General features: G+C 41.8%; 1 protein-coding gene across 1 annotated transcript in view; it reads left to right on the top strand.

Annotated features, from left to right (window-relative positions):
• PPFIBP2 (PTPRF interacting protein, binding protein 2 (liprin beta 2)) overlaps positions 1-21,866 on the top strand; it is a 193,329-nt gene that overhangs the window by 126,580 nt on the left and 44,883 nt on the right. The window contains exon 6 of the mRNA XM_006870161.1: positions 11,017-11,148. Within this exon, the coding sequence (XP_006870223.1) occupies positions 11,017-11,148 (132 nt within the window). The remainder of the gene's footprint in view (positions 1-11,016; positions 11,149-21,866) is intronic.

Here is a 21,866-nt window from a genome sequence, read left to right as displayed (position 1 = left end):
CCGGGTCGCTATAAGTTGGAATCCACTCTTTGGTAGCTGGATATTTTTAGCTCCATATTTGCCACTTCTGTGTTTTAAAGATCTTTAAATATATTTTTATTTTTATTAGAATGTACTGCATTCTAATCTTTGAGGGTAAAATGATAGAAATATGTTATTGTCCTTTCTTGGCAGGTTTCGAGTTCATTTTGAGCCATTGCACCCGCCCATGTGTTTGCTAGGCTTGGTGGTGCCTAAGCGTGTGATCTTTGGATTCCACCTTGAATTCCTAAGCAGACTGTTCTTCTGCATATGCAGTTGCTTCAGTGAAGTCTGCTTGATGTTGTTTGTAAAGACACTCGATGCTCACACCATGCACTGACGCCATGCCATCTGCATCTTGGAGGATGTGTCCTCTTCATCAAGCAAGCAGAGGCTTGCTCAGTGTGACTAAGAAATTCTGGGCTGCAGGGCTCTTGGCCTATGTGGTAGGAGCAAAATGGCTCATGGCCTAGAGGCAGAGAACTGAGGCAAACATTGGCCTCTATCTGACAGTTTCCACACTAGTCTCTCTCTGAACCAAGCTTGGTTGTCAACTCAGAGGAGCTCTAAACTAGCCTTCTTACTATCTGTGTGGGACCTCTGACAATCTGTAGATACAGGGCTTGCCCTGTGTATCCACTCCTGATAACCCTGCTTGCTGAACACAGTCTGTATGAAGAAGACAGCTGGGACTCAACTCTAGCTAATTGCCCATGTTGACCCAGTGCTAGACCTTCCTGTTTTACTGTTGTTGTTGCTTCTAAGTACCATGGATTTGGTTCCGACTCATAGTGACCCTGCACAGGGTTTCCAAGGCTGTAAATCTTTATGGGAGCAGAACATCTCATCTTTCTTCCATGGAACCACTGGTAGTTTCAAACTGCTGACCTTGAGGTTGGCAGCCCGTCTCGTAACCACTACACCCAGTTAGAAACAAAGCCTATAGCAGAGGTTGCAGACTGTAGGTTCATGGGTCAAATTTTAATTTGATCTTATAGGCATGTACTATGTGATCTACACAGTACTGTTTTAAAGTTACCAATAATTGAAAATAGAAATATATATATATGGTGGTGGTGGTGGTGGTGATGTGTTGTAGAGTCAGTTCTGACTCATGGTGACAACCCTGTTATAGAATTTCCAAGGTTGTAAATCTTTATGAAAGCACAAAACCTCATCTTTCTCCCATGGAATAACTGGTAGTTTCAAACTGCTGACCTTAAGGTTAGCAGCCCGACTCGTAACCACTACGCTACCAGAGCTCCATATATATATATATTCACGTATACATATATGTATGTATTGCTTTGTTGTTGCTAAGTGCCATCGAGTCGGGATCTGACTCATAGCGACCCTGTACAGGGTTTCCAAGGAGCAGCTGGTGAGTTAGAACTGCCGGCCTTAATGACCCAAACTGACGTTGCAGTTTACTGCATTAACCAGCAACGCCACAATACACATATATTTTGGTGGGAGTTGACAGAGACTATGACTAGAAGGGGGTCCTAGTGTGGCACTGTAGGATAAACACTGAACTACTAAGCATATATAAGGAAGCTCTGGTAGTGTAGTGGTTACGAATCGGGCTGCGAACCTTAAGGTCAGCGGTTCGAAATTACCAGCTGCTCTGCGGGAGAAAGATGAGGCTTTCTACTCCCGTAAAGATTTACACCCTCAGAAACCCTGTACAGGGTCGCTATGGGTCGGGACCGACTCGATGGCACTTAACAACAACAACAACAACTAAGCATATATATAAAATATGTCAGTTCTGACTCATAGTGATCCTGTACAAGGTATCTGAGGAGCAGCTAGTGGGTTTGAATCACCGACCTTGCAGCTCAGTGCATATCCTATAGTGGCACGCCAGGAGTCACTCACTTATACACACACACACACACACACACACTCTCTCTCTCTCTCTCTCTCTCTCTCTCTCTCTCGATATATATATGACTCATAGTGACCCCATGTAGAGTTTCCAAGGAGTGGCTGGTGAGTTTGAACTGCCAGCCTTGTGTATATAATCCTGGTATGGAATCCTGCCCATTTGCTGCTTTGAGGGCTGCCCACTGGAGCATGAGAACCTGGGATCCAGAATAGCACCCTAAAGTGGACTCAGTGGGCTTCCTGGGGTCCAGTAGACTCCTTCCCAACAAGTTCTAAGCTTTCTCTCCCATTACCCATTGCCATCGAGTAGAGTTTGATTCATGGTGATCCTATAGGACAGTATAGAATTGTCCCAATGGGTTGCCAAGGCTGTAATCTTTACAGAAGCTAGAAGTCTTAGTGGTGTTGTGGGCTAGGCAATGGGCTGTTAACCAAGCAGTGGGTGGTTCAAACCAGCCACTTTGTGAGAGAAAGATGGGACTTCCTGCTCCTATAAAGATTTACTGTCTCTAAAACCCTATGTAAAATTGCTATGAGTCAGAATCAACTTGGTTTTAATGCGTTAATCTTTACAGAAACACTGACACATCTTTCCCTTGCAGAATAACTGGTGGGTTGGAACCTTAACTACTGTACCTCCAGGGCTCTTTAGTCTTCTCCAGAGGTCAGTAATTTCAGGGAAGAAGCTGATGCCACTCAGTGCATAAAAGGCTTTTTCCAGAGCTGGCAGACAAATGGAGCATTTTCCAGAGACTGTCTGACAGATATAATTAATATCAAGGGCAGAAATGGTCAGTGACAAAAAGAAGATAGAAGAGGAAAGGGAAGTTGGGAGGAAGAAAGGGCAAAGACCTCCTTGTGAGGACAGTTCTACTTTTGGGATGCTTTGAACCACGTCAGCTGCCTCAATCCTCCCACCTCAGTCAGAGCTCCAGGAATAGGCACTCACTGCTTGGACTGCCTTTTAGGCAAGGCATGCAAAGTGACAGATTTAGGGGATTTCAGCTTGAGAACTAAGGTGCACCTGGCCCAAGCCATGATATTTTCAGTAACCTCGTATGCATGCAAAATCTGAATAGTGAACAAGGAAGAATTGATGCCTTTGAGTTATGGTGTTGGAGGAGAATATTGAAAGTGCCATGGGTTGCCAAAAGAGCAAACCAGATCTGTGTTGGAAGAAGTGCAGCCAGAGTGCTCCTTGGAGGCCAGGATGACCAAACATCGTCTCTCATACTTTGGACATATTGTCAGGAGGGACCAGTTGCTGGAGAGGGAGATCATGTTTGGTAAGGTGGAGGGTCAGAGAAAAAGAGGAAAACCCCCAGTGAGATGGATTGGCAAAGTGGCAGCATCAGTGGGCTCAAGTGTGGCAACAATTGTGAGGTTGGCCCAGGAATGGGCACTGTTTCGTTCTATTGTGCATAGGGTCGCTATGAGTCGGTACCGACTTGATGACACGTAACAACATAATAAATCCCTGGGCATTAGTGTGTGTATATTCTTCGTTTGTTTGCTTTTGATCTGAGAAAATCATTGAACCTGCAATTCTTCCTTATAGAAAATGAGGATGTAATATGGACTCCATTTTGCCCACCCCTTGTTGTTGTTGTTAAAGTGCCATTGAATCAGTCCTGACTCATAGTGATGAATCTACAGGGTTTCTGAGGAGTGACTGGTAAGTTTGAACTGCTAATCTTGTGGTTATCAGCCCAGTGCTTATCTAGAGCACCACATTAGGTCTCCTTGCCCACCTGTTAAAGCTGTAGTAAGATTTGTCCAATTTCATTAAAACTCTGAAATATCACAGAAATGGCAAATGTACTGGAGGGCTTCCAAAAGTTCATGGACAAGCTGTGAACCAAATGAAAACAATAAAGCTTCCTTTCACAACACACACACACACAAAAAGTTTATGGAAAAATTCCATTATCTTTTAATTCCATTTTTACACAAATTTTTTGAAGCCCCCTTTGTATGTCAAGACATTGAGCTGGGGGGAGGAGGGTAAGTGGGACCAGGATGCAGGCTCTGTCCCTGCCCTCAAGTTTAGTGAGGGGGACACTGTATCCAGGTGTGTGAACTCAATAAAGTGTCATCAGTACTTGTCTGGTACATTTCTCAGTCCTCTAAGGGAGGACTTTTTATTCCAAAGGAAATACTGAACAGAGGATCCCTGGTAGCATATTGGTTACACAAGGGGCTGCTAACTGCAAGGTCAGCAGCTCCAATCCACCAGCCCTCTATGGGAGAAACATGAGGCATTCTGCTTCCATAAAGTTTACAGTTTCTAAAACCCTTTGTAGGATCGCTGTGGGTTGGAACCGACTAGACGTCACATACCACCACCATGTACACGATCCTCTGTCTGAAGAGGCAAGACACTGAGTTATGGGTGGAGAAAGTGGGGATTACCAGATACTTTTAAATTTTCCCTGTGGAAGATTTATAAAGCAGAAATAATTGCTTTCTTCAATTTCATATAGTTGGATACTGTATCTTTCGACCACAGTATAGATACGTTGACTTCTTTTTGCATAGTGGGGTCTGAATCTGGTCTCAAACAGAGGTTGAGTATAAGCACCTTTTCTCTGCATATTATTACTATTCATGAAAAAGCCATCCTGGCAAGACCTTTTACTTCAAAGGGCAAACAAAGGGACACAGTTTCCCTTTCATGTCTTTCCATGACCCATTCTTTCATTCTGGTTTTAGATTGCAAGTCTGGCTACAGTCCTCAGTCATTGGTCAGTAACTCCCTGGGTCGTATTCTGCGCTCAGAGATGGAGATAATCACTTCAAGATGTGACCCTTAAAGAAAAGAATAAGTTAAACGCCAAATTCTTATTATCAGCTGCAGTCAGAAACTGAGCTTTGGAAAAAGGAAATGAGGGATTGCTCTGAGATATAAACTTCCTTTCATCCCAAAGAAAGATGTATTTATTTATCCCTTTGGAAGAGGTCAGTGATAGTAGTGATGGAGTCAGAGAGAGTTGATGATAATTTTGTCTGTTGTTTTTTTCCTAAAGCTTTATTTCCCTTTTTATCATCCTTCACAGTAAGAAAACAAACCAGTGACCTCTCATATCACATCCCTCTTCTCCCTCTGCCATCTCTCATTTACACAGGCAACCTTGAAACAGTTGGGGACCTTCTCCTCTTAGCTCTAGATCACCTCCTCTGCAGTCTCACCTCTTCACACAAAACCATTGCTGTGTGAGTAGAAGAGATTTTCAGCAAGATCCCACCCTATAGTTGGGTGGAGTAGGAAGCAAGCCTTGCTTTGCTGGCGTGTTAGTGGTCCTGACAAGTAGGCTGGATCCACTGCTGATTTCAGTCTTGGAGATAAAAGCCGTGGACCTAAGAGTGTTTTCTTATGAGATGGACAGCATAAAAGCAACTATTAAAGGAGATAGAGGAAAAGAAAGAAAGACCGGGAAAATGGAAGGATAAGATGGGATGGCCAGGAGTAATTTACACTGATGAGTAGATAAAGGATAAGTAGGTTGAGAGCTACATTGCTTCTGTGTGTTTGAATAATGGTCCCCAGAACAACACTCTCTCTTTCTATGCCCTACTTGGTGTGAACCTGAAGCTGGGCATGTAGGCATGTGGACATCTTGGTGAGGAGTGACAGGAGAATGAGGAAGAAGCACAAACAGGTGCAGATTATTTTTTTAAGAGTTTAACTGTGAAGGGGGGAGAGAGGCTAAAAAGATCCTGTATTCACACACACCAAACACATGCATTGTGTATTTGTCTAACATGAGGGAGTTGATGGCTGGTAACTTGAGGGGAAAGCAGGTCACGGAAGAAAGTTGTTAAGAATACCTGAAATTTGATCATGTTTATTGCCTGAGTTGGGAGCTGATGGTGAGGGAGAGATTACATGTCTTGTCAGAGCACTTGATTGATGACCCTATCCTAAAGTGTTGCTATGTGCCATTGAGTTGATTTCAATTCATTGCAACCTCATATAACAGAGTAGAACTGCCCCATAGGCTGCCCATAGGATATATTTACAGGCTGTAATCTTCACAGGAGTCACTGGTGGGCTCGAATCACTGACCTTTCAGTTAGCTGCAGAGTGATAAAGATCAGGGATTCAAACCCACCAGCAACTCTGCCTAAAAAACAAAAACAAAAACAAACCAATGTGGCCATCTGCTTCTGTGAGGAGTACGGTTTAGTAGTCCCTATGGGGAAATCCAGCTCTGTCAGATAGGGTCGCTGTGAGTCAGAATCGACTTGATGTTGTATAACAACAACTCTTAAGCAGCACAGTCCTTTGTAGGAACTTGGCAAAGCAGCTCAGAGGGGTGGAAGTCTATTAGACCATGTAATAGAAGTCATTCTGAGTTAGCAGGCTAGAGGGACTAGAAGTCAGGGAGCTAAGACAAAGGAAAGTTTTAACTAGAATTGAGAAATGATCAGAAACATGAAGTTGGATCAGATATGAGCAATTCAGGAGCAAATTCTGGTAGCTTTGTGTCCTTTGATATTACTTTTTGTGTGTATAACTGGTAGCTAAGGCGAGGGAACCGTTCTTAAAGGTGAAAGAACCTGACAAAAAAGATGACTGTGCAATTGTGGCAAATTAGCCTTGAAAAGGAGATGGGGGATTGCTTCTCTATGACAGGGACTTAGGTGTAAATGCTAGACAATTTCAGGAAATTTGAAGTAGCAAGGACATACACCTTCAATGAATAATCTTCTGACTAACTAGGATGCCCGCTACAATTGAGTCAATTCTGACTCCTAGTGACCCTGTGTAAAAACTTCCAAGACACGAAAACGTGATTGGAGTAGACAAGCTCATCTTTCTCCCAAGAGTAACTGGTATTTTTGAACTACCAGCCTTGTGGTTAGCAACACTGCGTCTAACCCATAGCACCATCAAGGAGTTCACTAAATATGAAAAGCGGTTATTTGAAGAGAAGAGGAACTAAGTGTGGGTTTTAGGATTTGAGGAGAATAGAGAAGATTTAGAATAATCTCTGAAGAGAATCAGCCAGATATACCGGTGCTAAAGCAGTTTGCCAGGCAATACTGGTGGATCAGTTGTAATTAGATAGCATACATTTGTCCTGAAACCAGTTGTAATCACTAAGTAACTTTCAGCAGTAATTCTTAGGCCATGGGGAGAACTATAAACCAAAGACATTGTGGTCTAGCATGACTGGGTTCCAGTAAGGCAAATGCATGTTAGGTCTGAGAATAGGCGTGAGTTGAATGAGAAATTTTCTTGTACAAATCTGAGTACAATTGAAATGACTAAACTCAAGGTATCTAATGGGTAAGAATGCAAACATTGTTTAAAGGAAGATGATAAACTAGAATGTTACTCAGTAACTAATTTATTCTGTGTGGCCACAGGAGAAAAAGTTAGAGATGGTTTGAGTGAACAAGAAGGACAGTTGAAAGGTCAGAAGATAGTAGCCAGAGGAGATTTTTTTCAGAGTAGAAGATTTTAGAAGCAGAACAAACACAGTTTGGATGAAGACAAGAGCAGTTGTGGCTGAGCTGCTGAGAAGCTGAAGTGAAGCCAGAGTGGGTGTTGAGTTAACAAAGATGTTGAAACTACTGAGGAGACGGAATGCATCCAAAGTAGGTAGAGAAGTTATCCATAAAATCTTCAAGAAAATTGGGAGACTATTTGGGTTCTGGATTGTTGCTGTTGTTGTTAAGTGCCATTGAGTTGGTCCCAGTATGTAGCGACCCTGCATAGGGTTTCCGAGAAGCCTCTGGTGAGTTTGAACCACCAACCATGCATTTCAAACCAACCTTGTGGTTGAGGGCTTATCCTACAGTACCGCATCAGGACTCCTAAGGTTCTGGATGTTTAGGGAGAATTTGATGTAACTGAGTGGTGATGCCTTAAAAGAAGAGGCCGGATATGATGGGGAATGGGAACAGAGGTCTGGAAGCATTTTGGAGCATATCATATTGTGCAAAAGCCAACATTTGGATTATATTGGAAAGGTGAATAAGCAATTGATATAAGGTAGTTAATTTCTATTAAGACAACCATTTTAGAGGTTATAGTAGATAATGTTGGATGGGGACAGAGGACATTGTGCTGGGCCCAGAAACATGGAAGTGAAGCTGGATTGTTGAAAGCAAATTTTGAGTTCAGGGACTAGGACAGTAATTAATTATACAGGGATTTAAGAACAATGATAATGAAAGGTGGAGGCACATGCTAATAGATATAAACTAGGAGAGAGTAAGTAGAAGTTTTGTAATTAGTAGACTATATGGAATTTAGTAGCCCCAGGTTTCTATTAAAACATTGGTATGCCCAACTGGAATGTCTGTTCGGAATGTAAATGGGACCAAGTGAAACAATGGTATAACCAACTGGAATGGTTTTTGGAACTTCAGTGTAATTAATTAGAAGCTTACCTTCATTAGCTCTAACAGTGGTGTGACCAGTTCTAGACTGGCAGTTAAAACAGCCAGAGGGATTTGGGACCAAAAATGAGATTAGAATAGCTTTCAAGAGAGGGAAATTCGGAGACAGTTTTGAGTCCTATCAGATCAGTTTCTCAGATGCTGGTCCGTGAACTAACTCCATGAATATCGTCTTTATATGCTATGTACGCAACAGAAACTGCATCTTTGTCATGTCCCAAGTCTTTAGCATCTGGTACATATTAAAAAAAAGGTATTTATTTAATAAAGGAATGAAGTTTGTCTCAGATTTCATTACTCTAAACCAGTTTTTTGTTTTTTTTATTTCATGATCCTTGATTGTGTAGTTACTCTTTTCTTTTCTTTACTTCAGGAGAAATATGAGGCTTTCTGCTCATGTAAAGATTTAAAGCCTCCAAGACTCTATACAGTGTCACTATGAGTTGGAACTGACTCAGCAGCACTGAACAGTAACAACTTCCTTAATTGGCTGCTGGGAAGGTTGCAAATAGATTTTGTTCATCTCTAGAGGTGTTGGTATGGGTTTTACATGAACTAAAACTCTTCCTTCAACTTCTTTACCTATACATTTTAATTTTGGTGATTCGCTTTTTAATTTGGGATATGTATGTCCATACTGTCCCAATCATTTTTGGAACAAAGCAGGTAAATGGAGGGGTGGAGAGGAAACAGAGAATTAGGTAGTAGAAGAGAAGACAGAAGTGTGAGCAGGGAGCATGGGATACTCATTTTAGGATACTCAAGTCACTCAAGACTCAGAGCTTTTTATGTCTGTGGGCCCTCATAGTCAGGGATGTGTAGGAGGACCTTCTTTTATGAAAAACAAAGCTTTAGCACCAGTATTTAGCAGATAGTATGTACTCAATGAAATCTTACAGATCTGTGCAGATATTCATGAACTCAAAAAATATTAGTTGACTTTTTTAGCATCTGTTTTAAATATCTCTTACTACTCTTGAACTTCTTCCTCTGTTTGGAGAACAATGAGATATATTATACAAAGGGAGTTTTGGAGTCAGACAAACCTGAATTCAAAAACTAACTCTGCTGCTGATTGTTCGTCCTTGGTCAAGAGATTCCCTTACCACCTCTGGACCTGTTTTCTCATCTGTCAAATTGTGATACTAACACTTCTGCCAAATCTCTGGGAGGATTGAGTAAGAGGATGTGTGTAGAGCACAGCAGTGTCTAGCACAGAGCCATTGTACCATATTCATCCAGCTGACGCCTCATGGCCAAATAGCTTACCGTTTTGCCCTGCAGGGCAGCTGCACTGTCCTCAAGCCTGACTCATGACTGTCTGGTTCAGGAAAAGCTGTCTTCCTTGATCTGGCACTCAGTGAGCTTGTTTTCCTTACTTGTTTGCCTCCCCAGTATTCAACTTCTCAGATCAGCAAATGGGCAGTGTAGCCTGACTTTCTGAGACTCTGGATGCATTGATTGAGGGTATAATGTATTCCAAGTTTAATCCAATACCCTATGTGGTTTAGTTTATGGTTTGAGGACAGTTCAGAAAACTTGAAATCAGAGCTGTGAATTAGAATGTTGAGCTTTCCATTCTTGTAGTGAGGCTAGGCTGCCCAAGGTGATTTAAAATGTTCAGACCATGGCAGGGTATTGTGTTCCTTAGATCTGCTGCATCTGCTCATCTGGGTTCTTGTTCTCCTGGATCCTCTTCTTGCTACGACCCGTGTGTGCAGTGTCAGTGACAGTCCCAGGTTTTTGTGTTTTAAGTGGCATTGCATTTTCTCAATGGAGAGATGTGGTGCACTTGGGCTTTGGGAAATGCTTTTGTTTTTTTATATCCTTCATACTTTTTAGGCATGTTGCCTATCACCTTTGCTTTTTGCCTAGTTCATACTTATTAAGTGTATTACTTATTAATGTCAGTCAGGTTTTGTTTAGGACCTGAGGCATCTGGTTTTTGTGATCCATTACAGCTTTAGTGATGATAGGACTCGTAATAATTTCCCCTGGTCTGTTCTCATAAACAAGACAGAGCAGTCTTCTTCTTTACATCATACGGTTGGCAAATGTCATTGAGATATAATGCAGGAGAAACAATCTCATAGGATAAAATTCCACTAGAATCATTGACTTTGGGAAATGCTCCTGACACTCTCTGGGCATCGGTTTTATGTTAGGAGCTGCCTCCTACGATTGTTTTGGTGAGGTCTTAGAAGGAGGTAGGTGGGCGATTGGGTTGAGCATTAATTGAGCCCAGGAGCTGGTCTAGAAACTTTGGTTTTATAACTGTATTGATAACATAAACTTGTTCCTACCCCACTCCCTTGGTTTCATTTTGTTTTAGTGAAGAAGATCTGCAACTTTGTCCTGAAATTAGAAATGGAAAAATTTAGTAATTTGAGAGTACCGGTTCATTTTTTTTTCTCTCTTTGGAAATGATTGATAATGGTTTACACAAGCAAATGGTTTTGAGAAATGAAGCTCACATTGTCTTTCAGAGCACAGTGTGTGGTGACAGGGACTGACTGTGTTAGCCTGATGTGACCCAGTATCCACCCAGATTCACCCTCACAGGCCTGTGGCTCCCATGCAGCAGTCTCTGTGTTGTCCAGTACAACTAGGAGATGCCTTATGTGTTCCAGAGAAGCTAGAGTTTTCCTTGTTGCCATGGTGGCTTATGATGCTGAGATCTGTTTTTGCTTACAGGAGCTGCTAAGTCGCACTTCCCTCGAGACTCAGAAGCTTGATTTGATGACTGAAGTGTCTGAGTTGAAGCTCAAACTGGTTGGCATGGAGAAGGAGCAGAAAGAGCAAGAGGAGAAGCAGAGCAAAGCAGAGGTAGGTGTGATATACCAAATCCTAGGGATGCCCATACGCTCCTAAGTTCTACGCTGGGATGGGGTATGCTAATGTTGACTCAGGCCATCAGGTCAACCCCAATCCTGGGAGCCATTGGGTGACATAAACAGCTGTACCCTAGAGGACATAATGATCTTTTAATACCAAACTGTCAGATTTTGCTGTTGCTGCAAATTTAACCAGTGCTGAAATCACCCACTTTTGGCTCTAAGGTTAATTCCCCCTCAAGCTGCTGTCAAGGGAGGAAAGAGAAGCAGTGGTGGGAAAGTTCAGACAGGATATAATGGGGTGTAAGATGTCTCCAGTGAGAGCCAAAGCTATGGCAAGGGAGTGTGATGAAGACAGCCTCCTAACACTGTATGGTCACGTTTTTTGATGTGTATGTGGATTTGCCTAACCCAAATGGATTCCTCAAGTGATGTTTCTTTTCTCCAGATTTCTCATATGGATGACTTCATGCGTAGGCCTTCTCTTAGAGAATGCTTATCCTATTTTTGGGCTCCATATCCTATTGATGAGCATGCCAGACTCCTTTTGGATAAATGTTTAGAGAAGTTTAAGCTCAGAGCACCTTTATTTGTGAGAGGGCAGCCTGTTTTAATCTTAGATAACCATCTTATATGTGCCTCCAACTATAATCACTACACTCATGCCAGGCAATATGAGATGTGGAAAGAAGATAGGCTTTAGGTTTAGAAACATGTTGGCTCAACTACTGACTTGTTTAATAGTGGTGTGACCATCAGCAAGTTAACTACTTAATCTCTCTGAACTTTAATCTCTTTATCTATAAAATGAGTAGCTATGTGGTAGAGACCAAATAAAATCATACACGTTAAGTACCTATCATAGTGTCAGACATTTTGTAGATACTCCTTTTATCTTAATATCCTTCCCCCATTTGTTGTTGTGTTAAGTCCCTTATAGTTGGTTCAGACACATAGAGACCCTATGCACAACAGAACGAAACACTGCTCAATTCTGCACCATCCTCACAATTGTTAAGCTTGAGACCATTGCTGCTGCCACTATGCCAGTCCATCTTGTTGGGGTCTTCCTCTTTTTCACTGACCCTCCACTTCACCAAGCATGATGTCCTTGTCCTGGGACTAATTCCTCCAAATAATATGTCTGTAGAATGAGAGAGGAAGTCTTGCCATCCTGGCTTTTAGAGAGTATTCTGGTTGTACTTCTTGCAGCACAAATTTGTTTGTTCTTCTGGTAATCCATGGTACTTTTAATAGTCTTCTCCAGTATCATAATTCAAATGTATCAATTCTTCTACAGTCTTTCTTATTCATTGTTCAACTTTCATATACATATGAGGCTATTGAAAATAATTTGGGTCAGGCGCACCTTGGTCCTCAAGCTGACATCTTTGCTGTAGAACAATTTTGAGAGGTCTTGTGCAGCAGTTTGCCTAATGCAATACATCGTTTGATTTCTTGACCACTGCTTCCATGAGTGTTGATGGCTGATCCAAGCAAAATGAAGTCTTTGACTGGGACACTCCTGCATTGCTGGTGGGACTGCAAAATGGTCCAGCCTCTCTGGAAAGCAATATGGCACTTCCTCAGAAGGTTGAAAATAGAAATACCATTAGATCCAGCAATTCCTCTACTTGGTATTTACCCACAAGAAATATGAGCCACAACATGGGAAGATATATGCACACCAATGTTCATAGCTGCACTATTTACAATAGCAAAAAGATGGAGTCAGCCAAAGTGCCCATCAACTGAAGAATGGATAAACAAGCTGTGGTACATACACATAATGGAGTACTATGCAACCTTGAAAAATAACAAGGAAGCTGCATGCCACTTCTAACATGGATGAACCTTAAGGACATTATGTTGAGTGAAATTAGTCAATCACAAAAGGAAAAATACCGCATAGGATCACTACTGTAAAAGACTAAGAAAAAGAACCCATACTAATCCACTAAAGTGGATTCTTAGCTGGTTGCTAAGACGTAGGGGTAGGGTTAAGGGCGGGACGGGAAGGAGGAGCACAGGGCAGGGAATAGACACAGGATAGTTTGGGTGTTGGGGAGGGGGGCAATATACAAGCAGGGAGAGGGGAATGGAAGAACAAAGCAGATGGGAGAACAATTAGACAGGTATGAATGGGCTAAATGGGACAGAGGTAAAGAATGATGTATGTACAACCTTGGAACAACAGGGCTCTGGGATACAGAGACTGGGGCATGGTTGGAATGGGGAAAAGGGGGGAATAATGTTAAGATGCTTGGCTGACTTTTGAACCTTGGTTTTCCATGTATTATATTATAAAACAGACACTGGAGGGGGAGAGAAAGGAATAGACAGAAATATCACCATAGAAAGCTTGTGAGTCTATCTTCTGCCTATAACTGATTGGAATACCTAAAATGGGGCTACAATGTGTCCAGTGAAAGAGGTTTCCTGAGGAGCCTCTGCAGTACCTGAACCACATCCAGACCTTCAGAAACGGGAAACTTTCCTCTTGAAAGGACAATCAGACTAGCTGGAGCAGCTAGAAAACCAGAAGACACTTCTTGAAAGAAAAACCTACAGGAAAAATACAAAACAATAAGGGCAGTCCAACTGTTACCACAAGAACAAGCAAGTTGCTTACCCAGGAGACATCAAGGCAAGTGGTTGGGTCCTCTCAGTGCAAATCCTCTTCCAAGACTAAGATGCAATGGAAATCCATGCTCTGATTGGCGACCACACACGTCACCCATAAGGAGAAGTGACCGAAGAACATCAGTGAAGCGGCGCGCTAAGCCCTGCATCGTTCAGCAGACTACTGTGAACCCGGGTGGAGACCTGGTTGGCCAGCAGCGAGGCAAGACCTGGGGACTCATGGCCTCAGAGTCATTGACTCAGCCACAGAGGACTGGAGTGGAGACCGAAGCAACCAGTGGATAAGAAGAGGGTGGACAGATGCAAGAACACCCACACTTGCAGATGATACCCACTTGACCTGGCTTCAGTGACTGGAGGAACAGAGCTCAACACAAAGAAGAAAAAAGAGGGAAAAAAAAGCTTCAGCTGATACAATTTGGTAAACTTGACCGACACCTATAAATGCAGTAGCTCAAAAGAGGAAACAAATCCCTGCCGCAAGAATTATTCCCACCCCCTCCACACAAAGAGTAGATAGGGATGGGCAACTTGAACATTGGCTACCCAAAATGGGGGGAAGGATACAAAGGTAAGAAGTGACTGGCTTACAAGCTTTCATGATGGAACCTAGATCGACAGGGCGAGGACAATGGTTGAGTCTCCAGTGAGTAGTATCCAACTTGTTTAGGAAGGGCTGATGAAAAGAAATGCAGATGGGTCTCTTGTGATGCAATAGTGAATAATTGTTATCAGGACTGATGGTGAGGACTGGAAATGTAAAGGTGGACATTTTATAGCAAGGAGGGGAGTGATTAACCTTTCAGTCTAAGAGCGGAGGGCCCTGGGACCATCAATGGAGAAGAGTGGAGAGCGGGACCCCACCCAGAGAAGCAGCGAGGCTTGAGATGGAGACAGAGATGATGACATGAAGAGATGGAGTAGCTGGGGACTTTGAGATCTGGAGAGAGAAAGGGGCTTTGTGCTGAGGACCGTGGAGGGTGGGGTAGCGGGATGGGGGGCAGGCCTGCAGGGTTTACCCTTTGGTTGGTTGATGATGCATTAACGGGATGGTAACTATGGCAATGAAACGATGTATGATAGAATGAATGTAAAACTAATGTTCCCCCATGTAAACTATCACACAATACACAATAAAACATTTATTTTAAAAAAAAAAAAATGAAGTATTTGACAACTTCAGTCTTTTTTATTTATCATGATGTCCAGTGGTGAAGATATTTGCTTTCTTTACATTGAGGTGCAACCCGTACCAAAAGCTGTGGTCTTTGATCTTCATCAGTAAGTATTTTAAGTCCTCTTCACTTTGAGCGAGCATGATTGTATTATCTGCACATTGCAGGTTGTTAATGAGTCTTCCTCCAATCCTGAAGCTACATTCTTCTTCATGTAATCCAGCTCCTTGGATTATTTGCTCAGCATACAGGCAGAATAAGTGTGGTGAAAGAATACAACCCTGGCACACACCTTCCTGATTTGAAACCATTCAGTGTCCCCTTGTTCTGTTCAAATGACTGCCTCTTGGTCTATGTACAGGTTCCTCATGAGCACAATTAAGTGTCATGGGATACACATTATTTGCAGTGTTGTCCATAACTTGTCATGATCCACACGATTGAAAGCCTTTGCATAGTCAATAAAGCACAGGTAAACATCTTTCTGGTGTTCTCTGCTTTCAGCCAAGATCCACCTGTCAGCAATGATATCCGTTATTCCCTGTCAGTGTACCATTGCAGAATTTTTAAAATTATCTCTAGCAAACTTTACTTGCATGTGATATTAATGATATTTTCTGATGATTTGCACTTTCCATTGGGTTACCTTTCTTTGGAATGGGCACAAATATGAATTTCTTCCAATCAGTTGGCCAGGTAGCTGTCTTCCAAATTTCTTGGCATAGATGAGTGAGTGCCTCCAGTGCTGCATTAGTTTGCTAAAGTATTTCTATTCATATTGCACCAATTCCCAGAGTCTTTGCCAGTGCCTTCAGTGCACGTTGGCTTTCTTCCTTCAATATTATTAGCTCCAGATCCTATCCTATGTTACCTTTTGAAATGGTTGAACATGGACCATTTCTTTTTAGCAACTCAATTTATTTCTTCCATCTTTTTTTGATAATTTCTGAATAATTCAATATTTTGTCCATGGAATTCTTCAATATTTCAAGTCAAGGCTTGAAGTTGTTTTTCAGTTCTTTCAGCTTGAGAAATGTGGAGTATGTTCTTCCCTTTTGTTTTTCCAACTCTTAGGTCTTGGCATGTTTCTTAATAATCCTTGGCATTGCCTTCTCGATCTGCCCTTTGAAATTCTCTGTTTAGCTCTTTCCCTTCCACATTTCTTTCATTTGCTTCACACTGGAGAGCAAGGTTCAGTCTCCTCTAACATCCATTTTTGTTATTTCATTCTTTTTTGTCATCTTAATGACCTTTTGCTTTCTTTCTGTATGATGTTCTTGATGTCATCCCACAACTCTTCTGGTCTTCAGTCATTAGTGTCTAATGCATCAGATCTGTTCCTGAGATGATCTGTAAATTCAGGTGGGATATGTTCAAGATCATATTTTGGCTCTCATGGACTTGTTTGAATTTTCTTCAGCTTCAGCCTGAACTTGCATATGAGCAATTGATGATCTGTTCCACAGTCTGCGTCTGGTCTTGTTTTGGCTGATACATTGAGTTTTTCCACCATCTCTTCCCACATATGTAATCAGTTTGATTTCTGTATATTCTATCTGGTGGGGTGCATCTTTTATGTTGTTTAAAAAAGGGTGTTTACAATGAACAAATCACTGGTCTTGTAAAATTCTATAACACGATCTCCAGCATCATTTCTATCACCATGACTATATTTTCCAACTGCCGATCCTTCCTTTTTGTTTCCAACGTTTGCATTCCAGTCACCAGTAATGATAAGTATATCTTGATTGAATGTTTTGACCAACTTCAGACTGAAGAAGTTGGCAGAATTCTTCAATTTCATTATCACTGGATTTAGTGGTTGGTGTGTAAATTTGAATAGTAGTAGTATTAATTGGTCTTCCTATTAAGCATATGATATTATCCTATTACAGGCAGAATTATACTTTCAGATAGATCTGGAAGTGTTCATTTTGATGGTGAATGTGATGCCATTCCTTTTCAACTAGTCATTCCCAGCATAGTAGACCATATGGCTTGCCTATTCAAAATGGCCAGTACCAGTCCATTTGAGCTCACTAATGCCTAAGGTATTGATCGTTGTGCCTTCCATTTCATTTTTGACAACTTCTAATTCTCCCAGATTCATACTTCGTAGTCTGATTTTTAATGAATTATTGCTGCTCTGTCTCCTCATCAGCAAATGAAGGTCCTGAAAGCTTTACTCCATTTGTGTCATCATGGTCAACTCTACTTTGAGGAGGCAGCTCTTCCTCAGTCATATTTTGAGTGCCTTCCAACCTGAGGGGCTCATCTTCTGGCCCTGTATCTGACAGTATTCTGCTGCTGACAGTTTTTTACTGCTATTCATAAAGTTTTTAGTGGCTAAGTTCAGAAGTTGTCTCCTTTTTCCTAGTCTGTCTGAGTGTGGAAGCTCAGCTGAAGTCTGTCCACCATAGTTGACACTGCCGGCATTGATTCCAGCATCACATCAACACACAAGTCATCACAGTCCAACAAACTGACAGAGGAATGGGAGTTTCCCCATTTAGGTGTCTCCATAATTTAAAAATGGATATTGCTGCTTTCTGGTCAGTATAGCCATTATTGTGCACTGAAACCTGCCATATTTCTGAATTTGTCAGGTACAAACTGGTGATTGAAATACTTCTAATGTGCAGGGACTGTTCCTTGCATTGTTTTTGAAAGCAGGTTCATTCATAAATATAGTTGCCAAAAGAAGCAGAGGATGGTACATTCTAGTGATCAAGAGTCACACTCACGTGTCCTGGCTTTTTTTCATGCTCTGCTACATAATAGCTTTGGGATGGAATCAGTTCTGACTCATAGTGACCCTTTGTAGGGTTTTTGAGGCTATAAATCTTTACGGGAGCAGAAAGACTCATCTGTCTCTCACTGAACAGCTGGTAGGTTTGAACTGATGACCTTGAAATTAGCAGGCTGATTCGTAACCACTATACTACCAGAGCTTCTTAGCTTGATTAAGGTGGGCAAGTAATTTAATTTCCCAAACCTCTGTTTTTTCTTCTGTAAAATGAAAGTAATACTTCCTATGTTGTTATGAAGAGCAAATGACGTAATGTTCATATAACCCTTTAGCATAATGCTGGACACATAATAAAGGCAACATTTAGGGATTTAGGGATCTTGTACTGAAATTAAAGCAAGCTTGAAATGGAAATGTATACTTAGATAACATTTACATAGTATGATTCAGAACTGACTGGAAGGCTCTGAACAACAACACAACAACAACAATGCCACATAGACTGGATCCTTGCCTATGTGAAATGTTAGTGGAATGGACTTGATTTTTGAAATATTCTGAGAAAAGCAATTGAATTTGCCTTGGTTTAGAGTTATTTTGCCAGTGTTTCTAGATGTGTGATTAAATGTGACTTTCAGGGCAGATTTTACCAAGTTCTCTGATAAGGTTTAAAGTGGAAGAGACTTAACTCTAAAACACTTAAGAATAAAAAGACCAAGGGGAAGGTTATTGGATCAAACAACTTAAAAAGTCCAGGGTTTGAAAAATCTAATATGACTAGATCCGAGTGATGGCACAGTGTCATTAGAAATAATTCTTACTCTATCCCTTAGATCTATTTTAGCCTTATTCTCGAGAGGGTTGTCCCCACTTGGTGCAAAGATGATCACCATCAGGCCTAGATTTAAATTCTACCAGCTGGCAACTCATGCAGAGAAAGAGAATCTCTTTTTTAAAGTTCTAGGAAAGCTTCAGGATTTCATCTCATTGGGTACATTTGCGTCTTATGTCTAATTCTGAACTTATCGGGGTTTGGAGTGTGGGAGTGAGAGTCAGTCTGTCTATGAAAGAATGCTATTAGTACCAAGCAAGGCAGCAGCTCAGTTCCTTTGGAGGGAAGAGGGACAGGAAGGAGAGCACCCATGCTTGAGACCAATCTCTAGAGCCTGTCAGCTTACAATTTCTTTTTTCTTCTTTCTTTTCTGTAGTGTTGCTTTTCAATCTGAGTCTTTTGTTACTGGTTTTCATTGTGGTGCTGAAGGATAATGAATGCACCATAGGCACCTCAAGGTGGATTTGAATCTCAAGGACAATGGTTCAAACTCAACCAGGTGCTCCTCAGAAACCCTTACATGGTTGCCATGAGTCACAACGGACTTGAAGGCACTTAACAAGAACAGTGTTCCTGCGTGAGGTAGCTTTGATGTCACAGTAGTTAAGTGCTTGACTGCTAACCAAAAGGATTCAAACTCACCAGCTGCTTTACAGGAAAAAGATGTGGCGGCCTTGGAAACACTATGGGGCAGTTCTACTCTGTCATCAAGGGCTTCTGTGTATGAGTCACAATCATAATCGTTCATGACAGCAAGTTATTCTAGCATGAAGCAGTATAGCTCCTGAGCTGTCCGTAGTCAGACCGGATAGTACCCCTTCCCAGTTGCTGGTACAAATGTTAGGTTTCCATGAGGAGGGTTTTTTAGGCAGTTCAAACCTGTGATGATCTATGAGCGGCCACATGATCTGAAACAAATTCTTCATTTTTATATTCAAACATTATCTTCACTGGTATGTCCAGAACCTGTACTTCTCTTTGTAGCTGCCTGGAACACCACCAGAGGGTTAAAATCACATGGTACTGCTTAAGTTGCACCATTGTTATGTACATTGTTGTTGTTGTGATGGGCCATGGAGTCAGTTCTGACTCATAGGGACCCTCTACAGGGTTTCCGAGGCTGTAAATCTTTACGGGAGCAGAAAGCCTCATCTTTCTCCTGCAGAACAGCTGGTAGTTTTGAACTGCTGACCTTGTGGTTCGCAGCCCAATTCGTAACCACTACGCTACCAGAGCTCATAAAGATGTTTATTTTGAGTGAGACTTTCTATTAGTTAAGGTCATAGGAGGTGGTAGTGGCATGAACACTGGGAATGCAACTTTCCCATCCTACACTGATGCTGTTTTTTTAAGTGAACTTGCCCTAAGGGCTGATTGCTTGTGGCTTGAAAAGATTAGTACTTTTTTTTTTCGTTTTTGGGTAAGCAGATCTGAATTAGACTTCATACATGTACATGCTTCCTCAGATTCCATTTAATATTGCAGTGGAGGTATGGGGCAGGAAGAAAAGGAGGCTGTTTGTGAGCATCGCAGAGTGCTCCTTCTGTGTTGGTTCTCATCACACCCTAACCCCCTAGTCCCCTGCTGCCTGTAGTAAGTTGTGGAATGATTGCTCTTGTTGTGAAGTGGCAACTCATAGAGACTCTGTATAGGATTTCCAAGGAGGAGCTGGTGAGTTTGAACTGCTGACCTTGTGGTTCAAGCTGACTTTGTGGTTGAAACTGACCCTGTGGCTGCCTAGTACTTATCGTATAGTGCCACAGAAGACTGATTGAGAAGGAAAATAAATATCAGACTTAGGATGGAGCATTAAAGAAAGCAATACAGAGACAAAGGAAAATCTCTAGGTGATGCATCAGATCAAAGGAGATGGGAAATCTGCCTTCCCTAAGTCTGGGGTGCAGGAAGCTTTCAGCTGGACCCCACTGTAGCACAATGTAGCTTAGCAATAAGGGAACAGGGACCCAGCATGTGCGAGGAAGTGAAGCCAGCCAAATTGGTCATGGATATACCTGAGCATGGAGTCCTGGTGTGGCGCTGTGGGTTAATGTGCTAGACTGCAAAGTCAGTTTGAACCTCAAAGTCTGTGGTTCAAGCTCATCAGCTGCTCCTTGGAAACCTTATACAGGGTTGCTGTGGATCGGAACTTACTCAGTGGCACTTAACAACAACAACAACAACATACTTGAACATGAAAAATCAGAAGGATCTTTAAGATTTCCTTGGCCAAAATCTAATGTCTCACTTATAAATAGAAACTTGAAAGAGAGGTTTTCTGATCTCTAAACCGGAGCAACCAGAATAATGGACTTTGAATGCAGACCAAGGGCTGGGAGGAGTATATTTACTCAGTGTTGAGCTGGCCTGACTAGAAGGGTTTTATTATTTTTATTTTCCTTTTATTTATTTAAGCTACTTTTATTACAATAGAAAATATGTCTACATAATCCCAAATTCAGTGTTCAGAAGGGTATGCAGCAATAAGGCTCCTTCCATGCTGTCTGTCCCCTCATCAGCCAGAAACCAGTGTTAATAGTTGTTTTTTTAAATATCTTTTCAGAGTTGTCATATGCAAGGACAACAGATAATAGGGGCCCTGGTGGCACTGTGGCTTAGGCATTGGGCCACTAACTGCAAGGTTGGTGGTTCAAACCCATCTGTGGGAGAAAGATGAAGCTGTCTGCTCCCATAAAAATGTAGGAAACCTTATGTAGAGTTGCTATGAGTTGAAATTGATTTGATGGCAGTGGGTTATATGTTCTTTGCTTTATTTTTGTACAAATACACATTATCCTAGATCATTCTTTTTAAAAAAATAATCTTGAATTTTTTGCTCTCTACTGGGATGTGGAAGGTGGGGTGAGGGGAGGGAGGGGAACGTGGAGCACAGGGCAGGGAATAGACACAGGATAGTTTGGGTGCTAGGGAGGGGGGTAATATACAAGAATGGAGAGGAGAATGGAAGAACAAAGCAGATGGGAGAACAATTAGGCAAGCTTGCATGGGCTAAGTGGGACAGAGGTAAATAATGATGTATGCACACACAACCTTGGAAAAACAGGGCTCTGGAATATAGGGATTGAGACATGGTTGGAATTGGAAAAGGGGGGGAAATAATGTAAAGATGCTTGGCTGTCTTTTGAATCTTGGTTTCCCTTGCATACCATTATAAAATAGACACTTGAGGGGGAGAAAAAGGAATAGCCAGAAATATCACCATAGAACGCTTGTAAGTCTGTCTTCTGCCTATAACTGATTGGAATATCTAAAATGGGGCTACAACGTGCCCAGTGAAGGGGGCTTCCTGTGAA

The sequence above is a fragment of the Chrysochloris asiatica genome, unplaced genomic scaffold (genome assembly GCF_000296735.1).
Source record: "Chrysochloris asiatica unplaced genomic scaffold, ChrAsi1.0 scaffold00140, whole genome shotgun sequence".
Classification (NCBI taxonomy): Eukaryota; Metazoa; Chordata; class Mammalia; order Afrosoricida; family Chrysochloridae; genus Chrysochloris; species Chrysochloris asiatica.
The sequence above is the reverse complement of the archived record's forward strand: the minus strand, read 5'-3'. Positions and strand labels throughout refer to the sequence as shown.